We start from the raw sequence: 26,866 nt of genomic DNA, 5'->3' as shown, positions 1-26,866 counted from the left end.
CATGTATTTCAGATTAAAATGCTAACATAATATAAACAAGTCAAGGGGACTCCAACACCCCAAAAACAGACTGGAGCAGGATTGGTTTGGAACAATTCTTGATTCCTACTTTGATAAGGAAGATTCCTCAAGTCTGGATTTTTCTTTCTGGCATAGGGACTTAATAATCAGAAATCTCTTTGATTGAGTGGGAATTTTTATACAAGAATCTTTGTTATTTACAATGGAAAAAACATTAAGAAGATAATGCCCCTGAAAAGTTGTAAAAGGCTGCGATCAGTTTCAAACTACGTGAATTCTGTTGGGCCACGTCAATTTCAGCCAGATAGAATCTAGACTCACTTTTTATTTTAGAGTAATAAATTTCAGTGTACTCGTATTGATCAACAGAACCATGTCCTAAGTACACCATGAAGTATTCAGATTGGAACACACAGGATTTATACTCACTGTTTATTTCAGACTTGGTAACTTTCAGGGTAGTGTTCTCTGATTGCAAGGCTCTGTTCTTCTCCAAGAGAAGCATTTCCAGGGATTTGGGTGTAGCTGTACCACCATCTGTCTGATCACCACTCTCTGACACATCACTGCCATGGGTACTAAACTCTATAGATTTGAGCACACTGAGTTCCCGCTTGATCTCATCATAGTCACTCTGACTACGAATCTGTTCCTCCTGAGAGAAGAAAACAACAGAGATAATATCAGAAATAACAATCACTATACAAGTAATCATATCTTGGTAACAAGCACCTGTTTTTTGGTGTGGATGACCAATGGGTGATTTGCCAGATTTCAGGACACTAACTTACTACTTCTACCTTTCTCTCATGCCATTGCTTAAAGTTCTGTGAAATCGGCTGCTGCTGTTTTTATTTTTTCCAGCTGTATAATCTGTGGGCCCCTCTTCCCTCTGGACTCACCAGTTTCTGTATTGCAGCATTCTTTTGGCTAACTTGTTCTTCCAGCTTCTGAATCTGATTGGTAGACCCTTCTCTCATCTTGGTGTTTGCTGCCTGTAATCTTTGAACATCCTCCACAAGCTGTGTAATCTATAAGATTTATTTGTGAAAGAAACTAATTCAAGATTTTAAATCGATAGTTTCTACTCATATCGATTCTATAGGAGTGAATATTGATGAACAACAAATAAGAGAAGCCATCATAGCCTGACAGTCTACAGACCTACCAAAACAACCAATGACATCCTAAGAGCTACCGGGTATTAGCTCACACCAATCTCATACAAGAATACATCACTGAAACCAGGACTTGAAATCTATAGACAGATATCAATCTAATAAACCAAAGGTTGGCATACATGTACCTCCTTTTCCTTTGCAGAAAGCTCCACCTCCAGACTTGATCTTGTTAAAATATCAATAGCCTGTTCCTATAACGCAAAAGGCATTACATACTGTTAATTCCTTCCATGCATTAAGTGTGGGTCAGGTCTACTAGAGAATACCTACCCAAACAGTCACTACATACAGGTATGCAAATTTCCCATGTGCATATTATTCATTCGCTGAAAAGATTTCATCACCCGTGGTGCACCCTGACCTCCCACAATGCAGCGCGGCCTCGCCGCCATGATCGTCCTTTTCAAAAGCGACTCAATAAGGTTGTAGCCACATTGGGGAGGACAGGCGGGAAAGGACTGTTTGGGTAGGTATTCTCTAGTAGACCTAAGCCACACTTAATGTGGGGAAGGAGTCTACGGCACTCTACCTACCCAAACAGTCACTATATATGCAGAGTAGCACCTGTCTAGGTGGGGGGTTGGCAACGACACATCTAATGCCGAGAATACACTTTTACATATAAAAGTAAAATATTATATATTATAAGTATAAATAGGACTGTATAAATTTAAAAAATGGTAAAAGAACTTAATGACTTTTCGTCCGTCCTTCGGAAGGTCCCTTTAACCTCTGCACTGTGGAGAGTAGGATTGTCCTGCCATTTGCGATGTCGCTCTGCAGGACATCCCTCAAGTTGCAGGAGGTAGGAGACTTCCACCATGCAGTTTTGCAAATGTTTGTAATGGCAACAGCTGGAGAGTAAGACAAAGATGCAGATCCTGCTCTTACGTCATGAACCCTGATATAATGATGACTATGTTCATCAGAGCTTAACGGCCAGACTGGATTAGCAAATCTAATGGCCGAAGGTGTCCAGCAGGCAATAGTGTACTGACACCCCTGGACATGTGATGTCCTGAAAGTGATAAGCAAAGTGGTTAATATCGTCCCTGTCATGCTATCCTTTTAGTCAGGTACCACTTCAGGGCATGAACAGGCCCCCAAAGTTTATCCGCATCACCTCCATGAGGTAAGGAGGTGGAGAGTGTAAAGATATGAGACGGATTGGGTGAAGGAGTCTGATCTTCCGTCAGGAAGCCAATTGGAGGAATGAAGTGAACACCATGTGGCTCCCAACACAGACAGCCTTTGGCAATGGGGAAACCCCTATAGTTTGCTGCCTCCTCAGGACAAGGAGAAAGGCCAACCAGGTGTGTGTAAGGCAGGTGCTATTTGGAGTTCAAAGGAAGGACTGGAAAACATCTAGAGAACCTACGGTAGCTTAGGTCTTATGACAAGACCAATTTCCCAACAAGGGGATGCAGGATAAGTATATCACATAAGAGGTGATGGAATGTCATGTTGTTAAGGGCAGTTACCCATTTTGAAACCAATGTGTATGGCAGCTAGGCTGACCTGTAGATATGAGTTGTAGATGCAGTACTAGTAGCTCCAGGTGAAAGAAGTACATGTACATAAGGAAGTCTATTATAGCACTCGCAGGAGCGTTAGCTGGAGCCAAAGCCTATCGACACACGTAACACAATGCTAAAATCTGCTGTCACAAATTTGAAAGGTGGGCAGATGAAGTCCCATGCGGCCATGGCTGTAGCATTGCTAGGAAGTCCCGCCGTAAAGGAAGATTGTAGGAAGTTAATAGTTGTTTAAGGAAGGGAAGAGATTGATGTAAGGCTGCTCTATCATCCCAGGGAGAGTGCGTCCGTCACTATGTCATTGGACCCTGCCATGTGGATCGTCTGCAGGTCAACTGCATGATCCCTTGTCCTTTCCATTAATGTGGCTTTGGTTGGCAGAGTAAAAGAAAAAAGAGGCAAGAAAGCCACAAGACATACTCTAAGATGGAGATGGCATTATCATACAGAGTCTTTTGCATGACTGTAGTGAGGTCTGGGCGAAAGGAGAACCCTCCTTTGCCATCAAAGGAATTTACTTCGATAAGAAAAAAAATGAATAGTTCAGAGACTGAGACAAAGACTCCATGTAACCTACATAAAGTTAGTGTCAGTCTTTATCGAGCAAGGGGGTTCCTAACAAAAAGGCTTGCTTAGTCAAAAGCATAAGTTGTCTTTAGCAGCAGTGTATAACACCTGAATATGCAGAAAGGTATTGAAGGCATTCATGTCAATTGTAAGCCATGTTCCGTACCCAGTCATGCCAGTGTGGCTGCCGGCATCCCAACTGCGACAGAACTGCAGAATTACAGAGAGAGGTCCCAGTAGAGAAGAGGCTCGATGATGTCTAGTTGAAAGCCGGAGTCACAAATGGGCTGCAGTGGCTTGAAGCCCGAGTGGTGGGCAGCCCGGTAGCAGAGATGGTAGACAGGGCCACGAGAGGCGGAACGCCTGGGTGCGTTCCAGGTCGAGGTCAACGGGAATTGAAGAATACCAGGCAGAGGGACCAGGAGAAATGAGGTCCAATGACCCGGTGATGCCCATAAAAACCCGAGCCACAGTGTGCTTGAAGCACCCAGTGGCAGCCAGGGCCGCAGAACGCCCGAGAAGCAGTGCCAGTCGAGGTCAACAGGGGCTTTAGAATTCCGAGTAGAGGGACCAAGAGCAATGAAGTCTGATGACCCGGTGATATCCAGTTGAAAGCCAGAGCTGAGGTGGCTTGAAGACCCGCAGGCATAAAAGCCCATTAAGCTCCGCAGGATCCGAAAGGGGGTTTGCGGGAGTCGGGGTGTCATGGCTCGACGGCGCACCGGGCAGGGTAGGCCACGGCACTTGTGTGGAGCCCGGCCTGATGACTTCAGTATATGGGCAAGAGAGAGTATGCCCCAGGGGGCGCCGGAGAAGTAGTGTTCCAGGCTGATATTGAATGGCGGGTGGTATTCTTCGGTGTCACCGGGGAACGCTGGCTGGAATGCTGTGTGGATTCCTCTTGGCCACGTCAGGCGAAAGGCGTGGCGTACCTCACAATGATGGCGGGACAGGCCCCGGAGACGTCTGATGGGGTACCCTCTAGGAGTTCCCGCTGGCTCTCCAGGCCAGCAATTGACCAAGGAGACAGGGTCCTTGCCAGATCCTGGCGGTGCCCCTGCTTGGGTCTTCTGCAGTCGACCATGGAGCTTCCCATCAGCTCCCTGGGCCGAACAAACCAGGGCCACTGGCCAGATCCTGGCTGGAACCCCCTGGAAGACGGCAAGGCCTTTTCCTCCTCCTGGTTGCCGAGAAGACAGGGGAGTATGACAGATCCTGACAGCGACCCCTTGAATTCAACCGGCTAAGGCCTATAATTCACTGGTAAGGTAGACACAGGAAATCTGGAACGAACCTCGTAGTACTGACAGTAAATACCTGCAGGGTGCACATACAAGAAAACTGAAGAAAGAACACAAAAAATATACACGAAAGAGCACTCTTACCAATAAATGGATAAAACCCAGGTTTTACTTTTTTACAAAGGAAGGAAAGGTGATCAAATCAATACAGAACTGTGTGGCGAAAACGAAAGCTCGATAGATCGAAGATTCCTCGAAAATCACGTCCGTTACGTTACGGCGCTGAGAAAAGAAGGCGGTCATGGCGGCAAGGCCGCGCTGCATTGTGGGGGGTCAGGGTGCACCACGGAAGATCAAATCTTTTCAGTGAATAAACAATACGCACATGGGAAATTTGCATATGTAGTTACTGTTTGGGTAGGTAGAGCGCTGTAGACTTCAGAATTTAGCTGACTTCTGCAGAAAAATATTTTGATACTGTCAATGAAACTCACAGCACGAAGAGTAATTTAGATCTCCTGTCCTTTTTCGGTAAAATAGTTACTGAAAAGACATCTGTTTACATGTACATCCATTAAACAGCACTCATACATGTAAATGCAACCCATTTTATGGATGTTGGTTTCTAAACACTTCTAGTTATATTATTTTTTATGATTTGACAGAATGACTACATCCTCACCACACTTGGAGCTTTCTGCATCTGTTCTGCTTGCTGCAATGCTTGCGTTGCTGATGCTAGTTGTGCTCTTAGTGTTTCTAGTTCCTTCTCACTGGCAGTCTGCCTCTGGTTTGATCGCTCCAAGTCTGTCATTAGCATGTCAACTTCATCAGATCTGAAGAAAGAAAAGGATTTGAAAGATACCTGTAGAGGGCCTGATACTTTGGTCCATTATGATCATGGTACGAGTATGTACATGTATACATACCAGTAGCAGACTCTTACTCAAAGGCAAAATAATGGCTTTAAATAACACTTTGTATTGTTACATGTACATGTACTTCAAACATGAACAAATACATGTAACACACTCCCAAAGAAGTGCTGGTATTGCCATTGTAACAGGACAACTTGTTATGAAAGCAAAACATTTTATTAAATAATAATGATGACGCAATCAGGGCTCTAAGCATTTCATAGATACAAAATTCCCTGATTTTTCCCTGATGGAAGTTAAAAATTCCAGGATACTTATTTTGGCTTTACAGTCTGATAGTGTACATGTACACTATAACTGTTTGTGTTACATGTTATAAGGTTACACATGTACATGTAGGTGAACTGCAGCTACATTGATACAGAAAGAAAAAGGCATTCACTACAAGTACACTGAGCAATAGAAAGCCCCCATAGCCATGCAATCATCCAGGGGATTCGCTGTTTGGTATGGACATGAGGCAAAAAAGTCTGACCACTGGACACACAAAATTCCATTATTTCTCCCTGATTTCAGGGACTTTTTCAAATTCCCTGACTTTTCCCTGACTGGAAAAGGGGAAGTCATTTTCCAGGTTTTCCCTCATTTCCAGGTTAGCTGGGAACTCTGACATTATAAAAGTCAAAGAGGCATGTCTGTCTCAAGCCAATGTGGCTCATTAGACGATGTTCATCTACACTTTTTTCAGTGAGCATATTTCTCTTCCCCCTACCCTCTCTTGATGGGATATCAGTCAACACAGGTTCCTCCCCTGCTAATGCTGATACCCATTTATACTCCAAAGTAAAGGGGAAAGCAAGAGTAATGATTAGCCCAAGGCCATAACTTATGGCGATAGCTGGATTCAAACCCGACCATTTTATCATTAGTAACATGAGTCTTGACCTTTAGGCCACGATCCCCTATCAAATCCAAAAGAATTTAATTCTTTTACTTATGAATCTCTGCAAAAAGAATTCTATTTCATTCCTTATGAATCTCTGCAGAGGGAAAATCCTTTTAGGCATTGGATTTGATAAAAGATATACAGTACTGGTCAGAATTTTAGTCCACATGCAAGCACGCTTAGCGTGTCAGCGTGTACCGATTCAAACGGACATGAAGGGAGTTAACTGCAAACACGAAACATGCTGACCCCTGCATAACGGAGAATGCTGACACCGTAATCCGATCTGCCGATGTACATGTACGTAATTTCACTTATTCAGTGCACTGCCATACAGTGTACCGGTAAACGTACATTGTACATGTACACTGCCCCGCAAAAGATATAGTGCACCTCGGTTGTATTTTTCAGTTGCTGATTTTTCCATAAAATATCTCAGTTTGTCAATAAATTTACCAACCTGTGTCTTGTGTCATTATTGTAATCAAATAAATTCATATTTTGAAGGGTCCATGTCGGTCCTATGGTTCCATTTAAGAACAATTTCGCGACAGCGTTTCGCGACCATGTAAGATCGCCATATTGAAGGACCTCATTTAATATTCATTAAGCTCATGAATATATTATAGTGGCATTTAAACCAATGGCAACAAACTTTGCACGGCGGGAAAATACATTTTCTGAATATTTATGAAGTAAAAGTTGACCCCCATTGAAGGCAATGAAAACTGGGGATTCTAGTGCTTTATAAAGGGGGGCTATTTTGCAAATGAATCCCTTCACTCCCATCAATCTCAAAGCTGAACACAATGGCCATGAAAACGCCTCTGACTGACCACCAAAAAGGCACGATCAAAGCTTTTTTCTGGCACGAGGAACGAATTTCAAAACGAGAGATAGCCAGGCGTCTTGGCATCAGTGACAACACCGTCGGGACTAATTTAAAGAAGTTGGTGGAAAGAGCATCCATGGCAGGTCTCCCCAAATCTGGCCGTCCATGGTCCACTAGTGCGAGGGATGACTGATTCCTAGTGCGGACATACCGCCGAAACCATTTCCTTACTGCCCCCAAGCTGCGAATGGGACTCCCCCAGACTGGTGGTGACGTCCATCACTCCACCGTGTCTCGTCTCCTAGCAGCAGCTGGCTTGAATGGTCGGGTAGCAAGGTACAACCCCGCCTTACAGCTATGTACATGTACCCACAAAGCAATGCGTCTAGCCTGGGCCTGTGAGCATCTGGTGAGGACAGCTAATGACTGGAGCCGCGTTCTTTGGACCGATGAGTCACGATTCCAGCTGTATCAATGTCAGAAGGCTGGTGGGGAGGAGTTTTCTGAGAACTGTGTGGTTCTGTCAGTACAGCATGGAGGATCTGGCATCATGGTTTGGGGCTGTATGAGCTCTGGGGGCACAAGTGTGCTGACACAGGTCGCGGAGAATATCAACACCTATATTCTCTGCGACCACATGCTGGCTTCTGCTTTGACTTCCTGTTTCAGCACGACAATGCCCCCCACACACTGCAAGAATTACACAGGAATTCTTGGCTGATCCAACCCCCGATCTCATCACTGAAATGGGGGGTAGTTGGCAGTTTGAGGCGAGAATCTTTGGAACGAGCTCGAATTGCGACTCCGTCGTGAGAATCGGAGGCCTGAAAGTAAGGAGGAGCTGTTCCAAACTCTCCAGCAGATTTGGGATGGAATGGACTGCCATTTCATCACCAATCTCTTGGCTTCAATGCCAACAAGGTGTCAAAGCGTTATCGATGCTCGTGGAGGTTTTACACATTACTAAACTGATCCACGTCCTTTGTGTTTATTGGCGTGCCATGGGTTCCGCCTTCTTGAATTTCGCCACGTCCCCCATTGACTTTGTACACACAGAAAACAGTTAAGTTGGTTTTTATCATTTTAACCACTTCGTGCCGGGGCATTTTTCAACGTTGATGATGCTGGGCCGGCATGACTATCATTTTTTCCGTTTTCAAAATCCTTCAAAAATTCATCATTCCATTTAACGGTCGTTTACAGCCGCACAGAGTAATCTGTAGGCACTACTCTAAGTTGACAGGTGACCTTCATTGACGCCCGAGTATTTCAGCCAGGCCTGCAGCCTTGTAAACAGAGCCCACATTGTGCGGTGTTATACAACTGTCTTTGGTCACGAACCTGGCTCAGTGCACTGCTGACCTCTTTTCAATAGGGGCCAGATTAGCGTGCAGCGGTGCTATGTGGCTCATCGCTGCGGTGGTGGAGCGCTTTTGTCCCCGGTGGTAATCCGCTTGCTCTCAATGCCCCAAACCCTGGTATACAGTTTCAAAATAACGCTGGATTATCACCACTTTTGAGAGTGAAAAATGCCTCTAATGCCCAGCAGCCTGGTCTTTTGTTCGGAGTACGGTGTTTGGTTACAGGGCCCTGTTTCCTTTGTCCGAGTTTGGAGACCCCGGCCACGCATATAAACCATACGGCTCCGATTTCAGAGTCCCTGGCTGGTAGTGGTTAATAACATTTAAACATAAATATGCAATATCAATGACAATTTTATTGAAGCCTAGACATTAATGAACATTTCTATAATAATTTGGTTTCATGTTTTAAATATTACATTAGAGTAACAACAAAGTATAATGTTCACGTACACGTACGCTATATCTTTTGCGGTGCAGTGTATGCATGTACACTGTACATGCATATACACAAAGCTGGAGCGACAGCCCTGTGTGTGCAGTGGTTCACATTGTCGGTCAACTTTGCAGTCTGTGGTCACAAGCCCTGCCGAGATAAAGAGGTCTGGGGTCAAGCTTATCGTGCATTGGACCAGCAATGCATGGTAAAAACCGCAAAGCGTGTATTGAACAGCGTGCCAGGTTCACTGATCGTGTTAGCATGTCAGCTAAAATTCTGACCTGTACTGTACATAACAGCCTGTATTCGTTCTGAATGTTCTGGGTACACAGTCTAGCTTGCTAGTTCCTTTCTTCATCTATTGTCATCCGAATTCAAACTTACTTTGCGGCTGCCTGTTCCTCAAATTTGCCTCTGAGATCAAACAGCTCTGACTGGCTGCCATCCAAAGCTGAAAGAGTATACATGTAGAAAGTTATAAATACACAGCATTCTACAATCTCAATACAAGATACAAAGTGAATAATGCCATTATCCTATTACTGTCAGAATTCCACAGAAATGTGATCTTCATAAACTGCAAGGACAACAGTGCATTTCCTGAGATAGCAAAATGTTTCTTCTCATACATGTATATCCTGTGTGTGTAACTTACAACTTACCATTTTGAAGGGTCTGTATTTTGAGTTCTGCCTCTCCTAGTTTCGTTGCTAAAGTCAACTGAGTTTCTTGCAAGTGTCTGTATAAACCAGGATAAACCAGAATTGTGGTAACCATACTGGTATATTTTAGATTGATTCACAAGGTTAGAGCCACAGCAGATAAGAATGTTACCATAACAACCTCAACTTCTAAGGCAGGGAGCCCACAGAACTTTAATAGCCCATAAAGTCACGATCTTGCTCGTACAGGATTCCTGGGACCATAAATAAGGTAATGAAACCATAACTAAGGTAAACGAGCAAAAGAAACGACTTAATTACAAATTGTACCTCTCCTTTTCTAGGAATTCCCTCTGCAGTTCTTTCTCTTTCTCTTTTGCTCGACTCTGAGCAGCTGATTCCATCCGTTCCTCATACTCGCGTAGTTTCTCCTTCAAGTTCTTTATGGTCACCTCTGAAATGTCAAGTACAACAGTTATTCATTTGTGCAGAATGAGCATCACATACTCTCATAATCAAGATTAATTTTACACAAGTTTTGGTGTTAATTTCTCTACACCCGAAGTACTTATGTAATTCTAAACTGACAATTCCCTCACACCTACATGTACTTTAGGAGCCTCAACTTATCTCAACTTAAGCCAACAATTCAATTCACAATGTCAATTGTCATCAAACACTATTTCTTGCCACGCAATGTTTAAAGCATGCTGTTTACCCTGATTTTTGACCTCAGCAAACTCTAAGTTGTATTCTTCCAATGTCTCTCTCAGCTTCTGGTTCTCAACCTCAAGGTCTTGGGCTTTCTGGGCCCGTTTTTGTAGGTTCAAACTATGGTCCAAGACTGACACAGGGTCTGGAGGGAAAAAAAGTAACAATACTAAATTAGAGAGAAGATCATAAGGGGTAGAAATAACGCTCTAGGCAAAGCTCTTTTCTGTAGGACAAACTGACAGTTGTCAAGGTTAATTTACTTCAACCACATCCAACGGAACCTTTTCCAATAGCAGATAATTTGATAACATTGAATTTTAATACATGTAATTAACATATACATGTATGTATACATGTACCGTAAACACATACATGTACAAGTTTGTTAAAATGCTTTGCTTTTGAAAAATTCTTGGATGTAGCAATTTATAAGAACTTTAACATTCTATTTTATGTTCCGAAGACTAAAGACCAACTTAGGTTCTAACGTCTAACTGTAGTCTACTCATAAGTACATCCATGTACATGTACATAGTGTCATACCCATATTTGATGTGCCCTTTTCAATTTAGTGACAGTTTACATGATTAACCTCTGAAGTCATGTAACATGATGAAATGGCAAGGATTATACAGCACTCACGTCCCGAAAGAACCGGTAAAAACATATCGAAAAAGGTAGGATCAGCCATGAAAACTTTAACATGACAAAAGCTAAGTCTCCAAAATGTTGTAAGATACCGGTGGGAAAGTCAATGGTTGTGACATTATTAATATTGGTCTCTTTGTTATTACATTATTGGTCAATTTTTATTACATTATCAGATGATTTATATAATACTCATAGCTCAGAAAGTTTCCCCATTCAACAATGTGCAACGTGGGCTGTGTATTATTTGGACAATGCCCGCAGAGATATGATAATGCCCACTGTGTAAAAAACGCTGTGGTGCTTGGATACAAGGAGTCTGCGTGCAACGTGGCATACAGAATGCCCCACACATGCATCAAGTCATATGGAGATTGTTCTAGAAAGCTTGCACAAAGAATGAGTTTAAAAAGCATAAAATGGATTGGGGTGTAAATCAAAGTAAAATTCTGGAACAAAATCGTTGGAAATCTGTAACATACATGTAATGACTTTCTTTTGACTCTCTCACTAAAAAAAAGGTATTTAATGAATATACAAGGTAGGAACAACTTGAAAGAATGGGTTGTTACCAGTACATGTACATCATCCAAATGACATGTGGTTTCCAGTGAAGGACTGGTCTGCAGCTTGGGCATTAGGTCGCGTCCATTCTCCTGAGTGGGTCTTAAAGGCACGTTTAAGACTGGCCAGCGCGTATTAATTCACTTCTCAATAGCTTTAACATTCCCTCTGGTTCCCAGTACATCAATGTACTGTAATGCAACGGTACAGAACCTATTTATACATGTACATTGTACATGTATTCGTCACTGGTGGTGACCCAATGCTCTCACAAACATAACATTCTGGAGGAGTATTACATGTACCCCTACCATGCCAACTAGAGGTAAAGTAGGAGTACTGGTACAGTATGAATACTTGGGGGGGGGGGTGTATTCCATGTACCCCTACCATGCCAACTAGAGGTAAAGTAGGAGTACTGGTACAGTATGAATACTTGGGGGGGGGTGTATTCCATGTACCCCCAACTCATGCCAACTAGAGGTACCAGTAGGAGTACTGGTACAGTATGAATACTTGGGGGGGGGGGGTGAATTCCATGTGCCCCTACCATGCCAACTAGAGGTAAAGTAGGAGTACTGGTACAGTATGAATACTTGGGGGGGGGGGTGTATTCCATGTACCCCAACCATGCCAACTAGAGGTACAGTAGGAGTACTGGTACAGTATGAATACTTGGGGGGGTGTATTCAATGTACCCCAACCATGCCAACTAGAGGTACAGTAGGAGTACTGGTACAGTATGAATACTTGGGGGGGTGTATTCCATGTACCCCAACCATGCCAACTAGAGGTACAGTAGGAGTACTGGTACAGTATGAATACTTGGGGGGGTGTATTCCATGTACCCCAACCATGCCAACTAGAGGTACAGTAGGAGTACTGGTACAGTATGAATACTTGGGGGGGGTGTATTCCATGTACCTATACCCCAACCATGCCAACTAGAGGTACAGTAGGAGTACTGGTACAGTATGAATACTTGGGGGGGTGTATTCCATGTACCCCAACCATGCCAACTAGAGGTACAGTAGGAGTACTGGTACAGTATGAATACTTGGGGGGGTGTATTCCATGTACCCCAACCATGCCAACTAGAGGTACAGTAGGAGTACTGGTACAGTATGAATACTTGGGGGGGTGTATTCCATGTACCTGTACCCCAACCATGCCAACTAGAGGTACAGTAGGAGTACTGGTACAGTATGAATACTTGGGGGGGGGGTGTATTCAATGTACCCCAACCATGCCAACTAGAGGTACAGTAGGAGTACTGGTACAGTATGAATACTTGGGGGGTGTATTCAATGTACCCCAACCATGCCAACTAGAGGTACAGTAGGAGTACTGGTTCAGTATGAATACTTGGGGGGTGTATTCCATGTACCCCAACCATGCCAACTAGAGGTAAAGTAGGAGTACTGGTACAGTATGAATACTTGGGGGGGTGTATTCCATGTACCCCAACCATGCCAACTAGAGGTAAAGTAGGAGTACTGGTACAGTATGAATACTTGGGGGGGGGTGTATTCCATGTACCCCAACCATGCCAACTAGAGGTAAAGTAGGAGTACTGGTACAGTATGAATACTTGGGGGGGTGTATTCCATGTACCCCAACCATGCCAACTAGAGGTACAGTAGGAGTACTGGTACAGTATGAATACTTGGGGGGGTGTATTCAATGTACCCCAACCATGCCAACTAGAGGTACAGTAGGAGTACTGGTACAGTATGAATACTTGGGGGGGGTGTATTCCATGTACCCCAACCATGCCAACTAGAGGTACAGTAGGAGTACTGGTACAGTATGAATACTTGGGGGGGGGGTGTATTCCATGTACCCCAACCATGCCAACTAGAGGTAAAGTAGGAGTACTGGTACAGTATGAATACTTGGGGGGGGGTGTATTCCATGTACCCCAACCATGCCAACTAGAGGTACAGTAGGAGTACTGGTACAGTATGAATACTTGGGGGGGTGTATTCAATGTACCCCAACCATGCCAACTAGAGGTACAGTAGGAGTACTGGTCCGGTACAGTATGAAAACCCAAGCACTGTTTCCACCTAGCCTTCATCCTGCAGTATTAAATGCACATGCAGAATAAAGACTACATGTACATGTACTTGGGTAGACACTCAATAATGCTCCAGTGACACATACATGTATATACATGTACATAAAATGTGAACCAACTTAAAACATGTAAAACCCACGGTCTGTATGCGCCTAACCTCACCAGAGCAATCATTAAAACTCTTCAATGTAACTCTTTCCTTAAATCTGTTTACTCTACCCATATACCGGTACATGTACACATACGCACTTGATGTCTTTCATACAATGCACACACGTACACGCATGTACATGTATGTATAGGCCTACATAAATTTGCATATGATTGTAGCATCATTGTAGCAGACTACATGTACATGGATGCTTTATAGGTACATTCAAGGGTAGGACAGCACAAAAAGTTTCCTACAGGTGTACCAGTATGTTCGAGTACCGGTACCGTTTCTTGCTCAAGTACTAAGTACATGTACTTCATGTACCCGAACAATGTGGACAGTACATACACAATGTACGTTGAAGAACATTAAGTACAGAAGCTATGTACCGGTAAAAGTACACTGTAATTCTCTGTCATGTCTACATGTACATACTTTCCCAAAAATTGATAGTGGTTCTCCTTGTAGGACCTTGCATCCCTAGTTGTGCAGTAAGTTCTTTGTACATGTGTAACTTTCCCAGTAGGGTAGGCCCTACATGAACATGTACCTATCCTATTGTTTACTCTTCTGCATGGCAGTCTTTTTTAACGCATAGGTTACAGCTCTTCTGACCTATAATCTAAGCACTCACTTTACTGTCCATCTCTGGTAACCCTAGGTCCAATCCTACAGTTACAAGATACATCATGTGGATTAAGTTGTCACTTCCTAAGTGATGGTGTTTGATTTCCCTCTCTTCCAAACAACCTTCACATGTAGTTACTGTACATGTAGCTACTGTACCTCAAGTCTCTAAACAGACCCTCGCCCATAAATGATTGGTTAAACATGTACATGTACACCTTCAAGAAAATCTACCCCAGTACTTCATAGCCTCAACACCAAGAAAGAATGTGAATCTACATGTACACGTACTTGTGCAATGGTAGTACACTGTAAAGTTTTGATAATCACCTTCCAAATGAAAAATTATTTGGAAAAAAGTAAACATGGAAAAAGCTACATGTACAATATCATGTATTGTAGCTTTATTCATACATGTACATGTATTTATTTTTTTGTGTTTCACTTGTAAGTAAGGACAGCTTGTAAGCACTTAAAACAAAAAAGCACATAAAAAAAAAAACAAGTGCATGGGGTACATGTACCAGGAGCCTTTTGGTTTTCTGGTTGTTTTAATGTTCTTTTTAAATGCTAAACCTGACTTCAGCTGAAGCACACATGTACCTACATGTACCGGTATGTATACCAGGTAGCCTGCAGCCTCAGCAGCTGTGCCAAGCAACACCTACGTATACTGTACATTGTACATGTGTATGACTGCTACCAACATTATTGATTTATATTCTTCAATACAATTCAATGTGTTTCCCTTTACAGATAAATTGTATGGAAAATCTGTCTTATTGACTAAACTCTAAGGTTGGAAACAAAATCAATATGTGAATAATCATTCATTCGAATGGATCACTCCTTAATTCCAACAGATGGCTGCAAGGTCTTAAAAAAGGAAATTAAACAGCTGCTGTATCATTTGTTAATTAAAATGCTGCTTTTTGATTACACTACTGGAAATTATACCAATGCTCAATGTACAGGTACTATACCAATGCTCAATGTACAGGTACTATACCAATGCTCAATGTACAGGTACAATACATGTACCAATGCTCAATGTACATGTATACATGTACCAATGCTCTATGTACAGGTACTATACCAAAACTCAATGTACAGGTACATGTACATGTATCATGTGAAGTCATATTGTACAGCATTCCAGCATTCCAAGTACATGTACCGTACATGTACCGTTATGTACATGTACATGTACCGTACATTATGTGTATAATCCTTAAACTTGTAAACTGAAAGCAGTTTTTAGGAGTAAGGTACCTGTTTCCAGTCTAGACCATATTCAAACTTACATGTATACCGGGTACATATACATGCACATGTACCTTTACACGTACAGTAAATGGAACAAACATGTACATGTACACATGGAGATGTGTCGACTTTTATTGATCACTATGTAAATCACTATGTAAATGAAGCATGCATCTAAAAAGCCATCTATCCAAGCCATCTAAACCTTCCTACAACAGTACAATGCAAAATGTGCATGGAACAAGCTTCTGTATTTTGCCTTGATGAAAACAACTACAGAGTACATGTACATGTACATAGATCAATATGCTAATTACCCCAATTGATTATTTGTCAGTTTGTGATAATCAATCCACACAGTCTCTCGGCAAAACCAATACAACATGACAAAGCAAACAAGGAATGCTGGCTAGTATTGATTATTTTGTGCATAAATTCAATACATGGACAGCGGAGAGATCTATACATACATGTATGTACATGTACAATGTATCAGTAGTGAAATGTATGTATGTACACTGTACCGTTTCGCTACATGTTGGTGTTGAAGACTCTCATTGTGTACATACATGTACATGTACCGTACATGTATGGTGCAGCATTTTAGCATCATGTACTGTAAAACTATCAGGTAATCCACTCTGACGATATACACTGTATTTATTTTACTTCTTACAGATAATAAAATCTACCCTTTCTGTAACCCTCGGTTGAAACCTAGTAGCAAGTACATGTAAAGATGCAAATGCCTACAGTAGTACAGCTGTTTCTTTTTGCAGTGAATAACAGTAAACCAAGGCACTTCCAAATACCAGTCCCGGCCTCCTAACACAACTGGGAACATTTTACTATGGGCATTTTAGTAAGCACGCGTCCGGAGTTTACAACACATTGACTAATCACAGTGAGGTGAAATCTGTCGACCCTTTCCAAACACGCATTGGGTCGACAGATTTCACGCGCTGAGATTGGTCAATGCTTTGCAAACTCATGGGACGTGCACTACTGAGAATCGCCCACATCAACCTACAACTGTATACTATGAAATTGGAAAAATTATTCAGCTGTCATTTTCATTTCAAAGGTTTCAACATCTGATTCATAAATTAACAAGTGATATTAACAAGTGATAATAAAGGACAAGTTGATATTTGGTGAGGTTGAAGGGAATACCAATGGAAATACCAGCATCTACATTAAATACAGATGACCACAGAAGAGTGGCCACTCAATCCAACTTCATTTTTCCCAAAGTACTTTCTGACACAAGTGAATATGCAGAATTTTCTTTCAGAACAAACTTGTGTTGCAAAGCCACCAAACATTAATCCTAATATTTCTAAAATCTACCGACTGAAATACACTTTTTTCATAGCCATTTCAGGAAGTGTGGTTTAACAATATGTAGAATTATTTCTTGTGGATTGGCCATAACAATTATTAGATACATCTATTAGAGAACGTGTACATGATTCTTTCTACAATGATGGGTAGATTCGATTGGGCAAAACTCACATGTTCATTTACATGATTAATTTCTGAAGTACCAGCAATCAAAGAGTTACAACAAATTGGTGATGTTTATCAAGTATGTGCATCAGAAATAATACCATAACCACTGCTTAAAGGGTTTGTTTTTTATTTTCTTAATCCTAAAACTTGAGCCCCTTATAGTGTTAGATATTGTGAAATTTCCTGAGGAGATGGAAACTGTTGCTTATTCTCTGTATTTCAGTCAAACTATGAAACTTCATGGTGTCTAAAGACTTGAGTTTTCCCCACATGTAAATAATAATTAATAGGGCACACGACCACTGCGAGCTCAATTCTCAATACATGCCACCTGCTCGAAATGTGACTACCCACATAACTTTGTCCGTCAAAACATTACGCAAGTACATGTAATCCCTTACTTGCATACAACTGTTTTATATATCCTTGTTATCTTGCATGTAAAACATATTGTAGTAACAAAAATTTTCTAAGGTATCATTTTTCAAAACGCCCAATGACATCTCAGTTCCGACTCTCCATCAAAAAGTTACCAGTACATTTATGTGGGAAATTTCACCGTCGCATGAGACCTCAGATTTAGACAGATCCTTGACCCATGGGTATTCTCCAATTATGGACAAAGATTTCTGACTTGATGTCTCGGAACAATCTTAACCAACTTACCAACGGTGTTTCATGTTTTAGCATTCCGTCACCGAAGTTTACATGGGTAATCATGTTAAGAGGGTAATTGTGTGAAAGACTAAATCGAACATATCCAGCCCATCATCACAGGCCAGATTTGATTCCGGTTGCAGGAAATAGTGGACAGTAATATCACAAAATGTCATGAACAATCTTACCAACTATTTGGAATTAAATGTTTGAACTTTGTCAGATTTCCATTGTCTGTGTTTATCAAAATTTGTGTTCATCAATGAGGCATGGGTACATGTAGGTTTGTTCTAATGCTGAAGACCCATTTTGGATGCAAGCCATTTTACACAGACTGACTTGACTAACAACAAATTAGGCAATAAACTACATGTACATGTACAGACCAGTAAAGACCCACTTACTGACAGGACACATTTGCTGCATTATGCATTGTACATGTACCGGTACATGTTTTTCAACGAAAAGACAATTTAATGCATTGACCATGTAAAAAATACAGGGATTTGGAAGGTTGGTGGAGAATTTTTTGGTCAAAAGGGAAATTATACCGGTACATACTTTTCTCAGGTAATACCGGTATTACTCACATTTGACACACACTAACACCAAAGTTCAAATACCGGTACCTTACTTGACAGCTGCCATGGCTGGGACTACCAAGCAGGCATGGCTGGGACTACCAAGCAGGCATGGCTGGGACTACCAAGCAGGCATGGCTGGGGCTACCAAGCAGGCATGACTGGGGCTACAAAGCAGGCATGGCTGGGGCTACCAAGCAGGCATGGCTGGGACTACCAAGCAGGCATGGCTGGGACTACCAAGCAGGCATGGCTGGGGCTACCAAGCAGGCATGGCTGGGGCTACCAAGCAGGCATGGCTGGGACTACCAAGCAGGCATGGCTGGGACTACCAAGCAGGCATGGCTGGGGCTACCAAGCAGGCATGGCTGGGACTACCAAGCAGGCATGGCTGGGACTACCAAGCAGGCATGACTGGGGCTACCAAGCAGGCATGGCTGGGGCTACCAAGCAGGCATGGCTGGGGCTACCAAGCAGGCATGGCTGGGGCTACCAAGCAGGCATGGCTGGGGCTACCAAGCAGGCATGGCTGGGACTACCAAGCAGGCATGGCTGGGGCTACCAAGCAGTCATGGCTGGGACTACCAAGCAGGCATGGCTGGGGCTACCAAGCAGGCATGACTGGGGCTACCAAGCAGGCATGGCTGGGGCTACCAAGCAGGCATGGCTGGGACTACCAAGCAGGCATGGCTGGGGCTACCAAGCAGGCATGGCTGGGGCTACCAAGCAGGCATGGCTGGGGCTACCAAGCAGGCATGACTGGGGCTACCAAGCAGTCATGGCTGGGACTACCAAGCAGGCATGGCTGGGGCTACCAAGCAGGCATGGCTGGGACTACCAAGCAGGCATGGCTGGGGCTACCAAGCAGGCATGGCTAGGGCTACCAAGCAGGCATGGCTGGGGCTACCAAGCAGGCATGACTGGGGCTACCAAGCAGTCCGTCCCTGTTACATGTACATGTATGTACATGTACCAATAACACCCCTTCAAGGCAACAGGCATAACCCTTAATTTTGTTATTCCGGAATACACCTAGAGTTGTCTTTTTGCTACTTTTTCTGAACAGGTTATTCGTGAGCATTTAATCTCCTCAAAGCATTTTTAATTTTTAAGTTAATGTCAAGCTCTTACCGACATTTACTGCACAAAGACCCGTACACTTACTTGATTATTGGCACCATCTGGATCAAACTCACCTGGCAAATCAATAAGTTTCTTGTAGACAGACAAGAAGGAGGCCTCAGCTGCCTTACTACGTTTGGACAATGCATCAATCTCTGACTGGAAAAGCTTCAAGAGGGGTGCCACTGACTTCCTAATATCCTGCAGGAAATCAATTAATCACAACACCTGTGTGCAGTTTATCACACTTGCTGTAATTGAACCAGCACTGTATCAGCATCCTTCCAAAAAAACTCTGCACATCTGTGTCCTCAACAGTGAAAGATTCTAGAGAGGGTCACTTACCGTAATTGTTTTTAGTTTTGTTTTCTTTATAGAGATATGGTACCTGTTTCTTTTCTTTTAAATTTACATCACTTTGCATGTATGTGAGTTTCCATAAAGTTTCATAAACCATTCATCCCCTATTGGCACATGTAACAGTATGTAATTTTCCACAGGACATCATTGTTGTATTGAAGCTGAATAGGACTACGTGTACATGCAGTAATCACTTACATCTGGAGTATTTTTCTTGAACTCCCTACTCTGTTCCACCAGTCGTTTTCTTGATGTGTCACTTTCATCTTGTCTGCTTGCCAACTCAGTAGCAGTTGTGTCTAGTTCCCTCTATTCACAGCAAAATAAGAAATCAACAAATTCATATTGCATACATTTAACCAAAACACACATACATACAAACCTGTTGAAATCCAGGTGTGATGGGGTCTAAAAACACTAATAGGAACAATTTCTGTCCCTGCAGGGAGATTTATGACAAAACAAAATGTCCCCTTACGGGTACCTACAAGTATATGTACCCACACACATACACTGTATATTCACAACATACATGCACATGCAATGTAAATCGGTATTGTACTATACATGTTCAAATATTGTGCCTTCCATTCTGGTTACAGCACCCTGAATACATACATCAAACATCTACATGTACATGTGTACAAGTATATGTACATGTACATTGTGTACATGAACTCATGTACTTTTTATTGGATTACAAGAACCACACATGTTGAAATGTAGACATTATGCGGACCCAAATGTTTTAGGGATGTTAGTCCCCACAACACAGTTCCACAACCCATACAATGTACATTTACACATACGTGTACAGAGTACATGTACATAGTGTACGTATGTACACCACAATCTGCGACGAATCCTCTTACCAAATCCTAAATTATCAGTTCTGCACTTTATATTGGATATGCATGCATTGAGAATAGAACATTTACCCTGTAGCAATTTGATCTTGGCCAAATCTCTCGGTGAATATCAATTTCATTTCACAAATTATAAATCCATCCAAGTATCTAATTTCAACTACAATGGTTACCAAGGCACAAGAACTCAAATTATCTTCTACTTAAGCAGATAATGGACTTGTTAATTCCAATTCAAACCAACTAAAGCCAGGATAATTCAGGCACAATTTATTCCCTGATCTGATTATGCCAGGCTGCTAATACCTGTAATAATGTGACAGGTCAACTTCTCAGCCAATAAAGAAATTCTCTCAGGAAAAAAACATTGTGTCCTTGATATTTTGTTTGCTAAAGAAAGGATGCTGTTTTCATGCAAGTACGTGTACATGTATGTATACATGTACATACGTGTATACATGTATGTATACATGTACATTGTACCGTACATACAGTATGCAGGTCCCATACAACACATGTACATGTACATGTACCGGTACCATGCAGTGCCATTTTCACTGAGCACAAGTACATACATGTGCTGTACATGTACATGAACGAATTGCACAACTCAATAATGATTATTGTATCCTACAACAAAGCAGTGACGAACGATTTGAAATTTTCAGTTTTGTTGGTTTTTACCCCATATGTACATGTACATGTATTCGTACAGTACATGGCACACAGGGCCTGGCATGGTATTTAACAAACAGTTTAACAAAACTGTTGTTTAAGGATTTTAGAATTCAGTCTTATGTGCACAACACAGCCAAATGCTCATGAATACAATTAATCATGCACCTTTTTCTTGTCAATAATGTCATTTTTGTTTTATATTGTAAGGTTCAACAATGAACTGTATGAATTGTGTCATCATTCTACAGTATTTACATGTAAATGTGGACAATTCCACACCAACTGTGACATGACTGCCAAAGTTTCGCGCTGATTTTACAATTTTTTCTCCACTATTGCTGGTTAAGGGTACACCTCAATGTAATGAATCTTGGGTGAATATCAAAGCAATACCACATGGAAAATTCTTAACATGTTTTCTTTACATGTATACATTGTATTTCTACATGGCATTTCTGTACCATTACATGTACATGTATGTAAGGTACATTGTAACAGCTTTGATTAACGAAATTGGACTATATAATTTTCTAACTTTTCAATTCATGCCTGTATACAGGCACAATGTACATGTGACTCAGGCCAACTGTAACAAAGCTAAGCTACATGTAAAGAAAACAACTCCAGCGAGTTTTATTGAAATGTACTGTGAAGGTCAAAAATCAGTGAAACTAAAACAAAGTTTCTTTAATACATGTACATGTACATGTTTATTTAACACTTGAATATACAGGGTAGGCTAGGGGGAAAATACAGGGTAGGCTAGAGGGAATATACAGGGTACATGTAGGCTAGAGGGAATATACAGGGTAGGCTGGAGGGAATATACAGGGTAGGCTAGAGGGAATATACAGGGTACATGTACATGTAGGCTAGAGGGAATATACAGGGTAGGCTGGAGGGAATATACAGGGTAGGCTAGAGGGAATATACAGAGTAGGCTAGAGGGAATATACAGGGTAGTAGGCTAGAGGGAATATACAGGGTAGGCTAGAGGGAATATACAGGGTAGTAGGCTAGAGGGAATATACAGGGTAGGCTAGAGGGAATATACAGGGTAGGCTAGAGGGAATATACAGGGTAGGCTAGAGGGAATATACAGGGTAGGCTAGAGGGAATATACAGGGTAGTAGGCTAGAGGGAATATACAGGGTAGGCTAGAGGGAATATACAGGGTAGGCTAGAGGGAATATACAGGGTAGGCTAGAGGGAATATACAGGGTAGGCTAGAGGGAATATACAGGGTAGGCTGGAGGGAATATACAGGGTAGGCTGGAGGAACATGTACACAATGTACATGTACATGTATAAGAGCAAATAAACTCGTTTTTTTCACCACAAGTTAATTGTTTATCAATGGACACTTGAAAGTTCCATACAAATTGTAACATCCGTAATGAAATGGGAGACTTTGAAACACTTGGTGGTGACAAACATAGCGATTACCAGTGCTTTGTACCAGTTCTGAACATGCGTGCACTATTCTGAGCATACCGGTACATGCTCTGCTGAACTTGCACAATACCTTGAAAAAGGACCTGCTACAACCAGCGTCTCAAAGTCTGCCACTGCCCATGTACATACATGTACATGTACATGTATTATTAGGTTGATGTTAGACAGTCATTGAAGAGTACATAGGCCTAAATAAACAATGCAAAAAAACAATGCAGTGCAGCTACATGTACATATGTACTCTTTGACAGGCATGTGGACACTAGCCTTCTTTATCAAAAGCCCAACAATCAACATCATGCAACTTTCTTTTTGGAGGTTTCTACAGATTTCCACGAATGAATCTCATGTATGAAGTAATCAATACCAGTGGCTGTGCCAAATTAGTACAGACCTTTGGAGGGCAGCTGCATAAACAATCCAGCAGCACCATGAACGCTATGCGTGAATGAGTGAAAGGTAGCATTTGAGATCAGCAGGGAGATGGGACACAGAGTTTGAAATGATTCCCTCCCCCTTTGTATTTTAAATTGAATACATGTACGATACAGGTACGTATAAGAATATAGTTTACAGTAAGATTTTACACATTATACTGGTGTGTTTTAATGTACATGTACGTAACTGGTACAGTACGAATTACATGTACATGTAATGCTGAGTTACATGTATGGTACACGACCATTATTGACAGAAATCAAAATCCCCTAAAATCAAATAAATCCAACACAACAACAGCAGTGGATGGGTTCTACTGATACACTCTGTTGAGTTGACATCATGCAGTTGTTGTCAGCAAATGTTAGATAAAATATTAGAATCTTTCATGAAGTAGAGTACTGCTTTAAGTTTATTACCTTTTAAATTATAAAAGTGTGTAAACTATTTTGATCCGTTTTTATTTCGGCTTTTACCGATGGACTACCATAAAATTTTAAACCGTAAATGTTCATTGTTCATCTGCGTATGAAACTACATGTACCTCATTGCACTGCTCTTCATGTACGGGTATTTTAGATTTTCAGAAGTGATGGGTCAATTTTTGGCAGAATATTTCTCTTTTAGATCAGGTAATTTTTCAGTTTCTATAAATTGATATACTAGCAAATATTTTCCAAAGCCCCTTTTCTAAGTTGGATTTTTTAAGAAGTAACCAAACGAAAACATTTCAAATCTTTGCATATAACATGTATTTTTCCTATCCAAGGGTTCTGGAAGCGTGCCATCAGGGGTCAATACTGCCCTATTACATGTACATGTACCGGTAACTGGAGTTTTTACTGTAACGCAATCCAAGCCTTACTGGTACTTGGATGGTTTATAGTAAAATGAACCACTAAAGGTTAGAAGGTGGGACCTTTGGCACATGAACACCCCAAATTCCAAATGCAAAGAATTCTATTCATTGGAAATGTACATGTAAATGATGGAACTCTGGACTGGCTTTCATTTCATCCAAGCATGGATCAATGTACAATGTTACCTTACAATGCCAAGAATGGGAACATACAATGTACAGGTTCATGTAGGCCTACGGTATCTCAGATTCACAGGCAGTGCACTGTACATGTACGAGAACCAGTATACTGTATAACATGTTAGTACATGTACATGTATGCATGTGAATCACTAATTATTTTGAGGCTCAAACATCATGTATTGGTACTTTTCATGTACGGTGTAATATACATGTGCCTTTATAGATGTTTGGATATGGTAGCATAATGAACAAACTACATCTACCTCCTTTACTTCCACCTGCCATTTGTGTCCATTTGTAAATGGGTACAAGTCTGATAAGCTTCCCCCACCACAGGCCACGCATGCAACGTAAATGTTCATAAATTGCTACCGGTGTAAATGTACATGTACATGTACAGTACATGTACATACTGGACAACTACATGTAAGTTCTAGCACATTTCGTTCATTTTGACTTTCCCTAATCCCCATACATTGTGCCTCCCTCACTGAACAAACATTATTTTCCTTTTTACTAAATTTAAACTTAAATGGTCTTGGCAGAACATTTGAACAAAGAGTTTTTTTTACAGGGTGTCTAAGTTTCCAAGGTGTCATTTGTGTAAGATTACCCCAAGAATGCCTTATGGGCTAACGTGATTGATTGACCTGACTTTGTTGACGGTTGGAAGGTTTATTTAAGATGGATTTAGTAAAGGATCAGGTAACATTCCACCCAGGAGTCTTGAGTTTCTTTTCCACACAGTTGCTGAGTTAATGGGCACTAAGAGTGAATTCCAACCATCAAACTTAAAGGGAACCGGGGAGCTGAAGTGGTTCGTTCAGTGAGCAATGGCATGAGGCTTGAAATGAAATATCAAACTTTCAACCCTCAACCTGGTCCAGTCCATTCTGCAACAAGTACAACATGTCAGTTACATGTACGTAATTATCCCTTGATCTCACCTACACGAAAACACTTGTAGGCCTACATACATGTACATGTAAATTATTTTCTAACATGAACTCGTACACAGTGACAATCAACCTCATACATGTAGCAACGCGTGTTTTGAGTGTTGTTTACAAACAATGCAGCTAAGTTTTATGTATGGTATACTTGTACAGTAGCACCGGTACATGTACATGTAGGCTACACAGCAGCACATCAGTGGTCATTGGTACACCACCGTTTGTCACTACTGAATGAATCAATCTCTATGTAAACTAAGTCAAAAGAGGCGTTAAACTGCACTTCTGACATGGCTGACAAGTCAGACTAGTGTTGCAATTTCTTTTTGTACATGTACTGTACTTTGGAAAAATACTTGTGACTTGCTGAAAGAAAAGGACTTACATGTAGGTCATTCCATAAATTACGGGTTCAAATATTTGACACTTTTGTGACTCTGTTACACATGACCTGTGAAATATGAAATGGAAATACATGTACATGTACCGTACAAAGGCGCTCTGCATTACAAAATACCTCTCAAGAAAGAAAAAGTTAAAGTTACAATATCATAGCAGTACAAGTACCGGTACCAGTATGTCAGATGTGAGAGGGACAGACAAAAAACTGGACCTAAATCTATAGAATGACCCATTTGTGACTTACATGTAACTTCACGTAAAAATCTGACATTGCCAACCTTTTTAATCTGTAGCTCTCTATACATGTGCAATGTTCAGTTTTACAAACAGCAATCACAACCTTTATCACTTACATGTATCAGCTGCATTCAACAACTTTGTTTAATGTTTCTAAACATGTTTCTGCATCGGTACCGTACGGTACAGTACACGGGAAACATCAACCTTACAATCTGGTACACTTACTGGTATTATGTACCGGTACATGTACACCGTATGTCAAGAATATTTTTTATGATGGCATTTACTGCTCAGCCAAATTTGCATGACAAAGATTATAAATCATTTATTTCAAACTACATTTTCTCCAATAAAATGTACCTGTATTTTTAATATCTAAATGTCTTCACTTATACCTACATGGTACAGACAGAGCTGAATCACTCAGCACAGCAGCAAGTTCAATCTAACAATCAACATGCTCTACATGTAGCTCCTGGTTCAATTTCCCAATCCTAGCAAGGGACAGGGTTTCAATCAATAACACACCAGGCAAGTCGGCTTGCAGGCCAAAACTGAAAACCCTGCCAAAGCAAACGTCTCTCAGTTTCTTCTGCCTGTCAGGTACTATCGATCCCCCTGATCAATAGATTCAATACCCTCACAGAAATTGAAAGCATCTTTTCCGATGAAGCAGAGGGCAGGCCGAAGGGCCCCTGCGGCAGCCAACGGCAGCTGAAAAATCCTGCTCTGCAACTACATACACGTACAGCCCGGGTCCTGGTCTGGCTCTCTCAATTATCGGAACACGTCACCTATAAAATTTCCCTAGCTGAATCTGCACCTGCTTCGACACGTTGGGACA

The 26,866-nt window shown here is 41.6% G+C and overlaps 1 protein-coding gene across 1 annotated transcript in view; it reads right to left on the bottom strand.

The window, feature by feature from the left end:
• The window catches only part of LOC110989533 (homeobox protein cut-like 1), a 47,341-nt gene that overhangs the window by 8,800 nt on the left and 11,675 nt on the right, over nucleotides 1-26,866 (bottom strand). The window contains exons 2-11 of the mRNA XM_022253996.2: nucleotides 20,147-20,257; nucleotides 19,663-19,789; nucleotides 10,382-10,519; nucleotides 9,994-10,117; nucleotides 9,664-9,740; nucleotides 9,386-9,452; nucleotides 5,228-5,381; nucleotides 1,328-1,393; nucleotides 924-1,052; nucleotides 451-676 (exon numbers count right to left, since the gene is read on the bottom strand). Coding sequence (XP_022109688.2) covers nucleotides 451-676; nucleotides 924-1,052; nucleotides 1,328-1,393; nucleotides 5,228-5,381; nucleotides 9,386-9,452; nucleotides 9,664-9,740; nucleotides 9,994-10,117; nucleotides 10,382-10,519; nucleotides 19,663-19,789; nucleotides 20,147-20,257 — 1,219 coding nt within the window. The remainder of the gene's footprint in view (nucleotides 1-450; nucleotides 677-923; nucleotides 1,053-1,327; nucleotides 1,394-5,227; nucleotides 5,382-9,385; nucleotides 9,453-9,663; nucleotides 9,741-9,993; nucleotides 10,118-10,381; nucleotides 10,520-19,662; nucleotides 19,790-20,146; nucleotides 20,258-26,866) is intronic.

This window comes from Acanthaster planci, linkage group LG09 (genome assembly GCF_054643075.1).
Source record: "Acanthaster planci isolate LZ-2023a linkage group LG09, COTS_SCS, whole genome shotgun sequence".
Lineage (NCBI taxonomy): Eukaryota > Metazoa > Echinodermata > Asteroidea > Valvatida > Acanthasteridae > Acanthaster > Acanthaster planci.
Note: the sequence above shows the minus strand (reverse complement) of the source record. Positions and strands in the feature narration are given on the sequence as shown.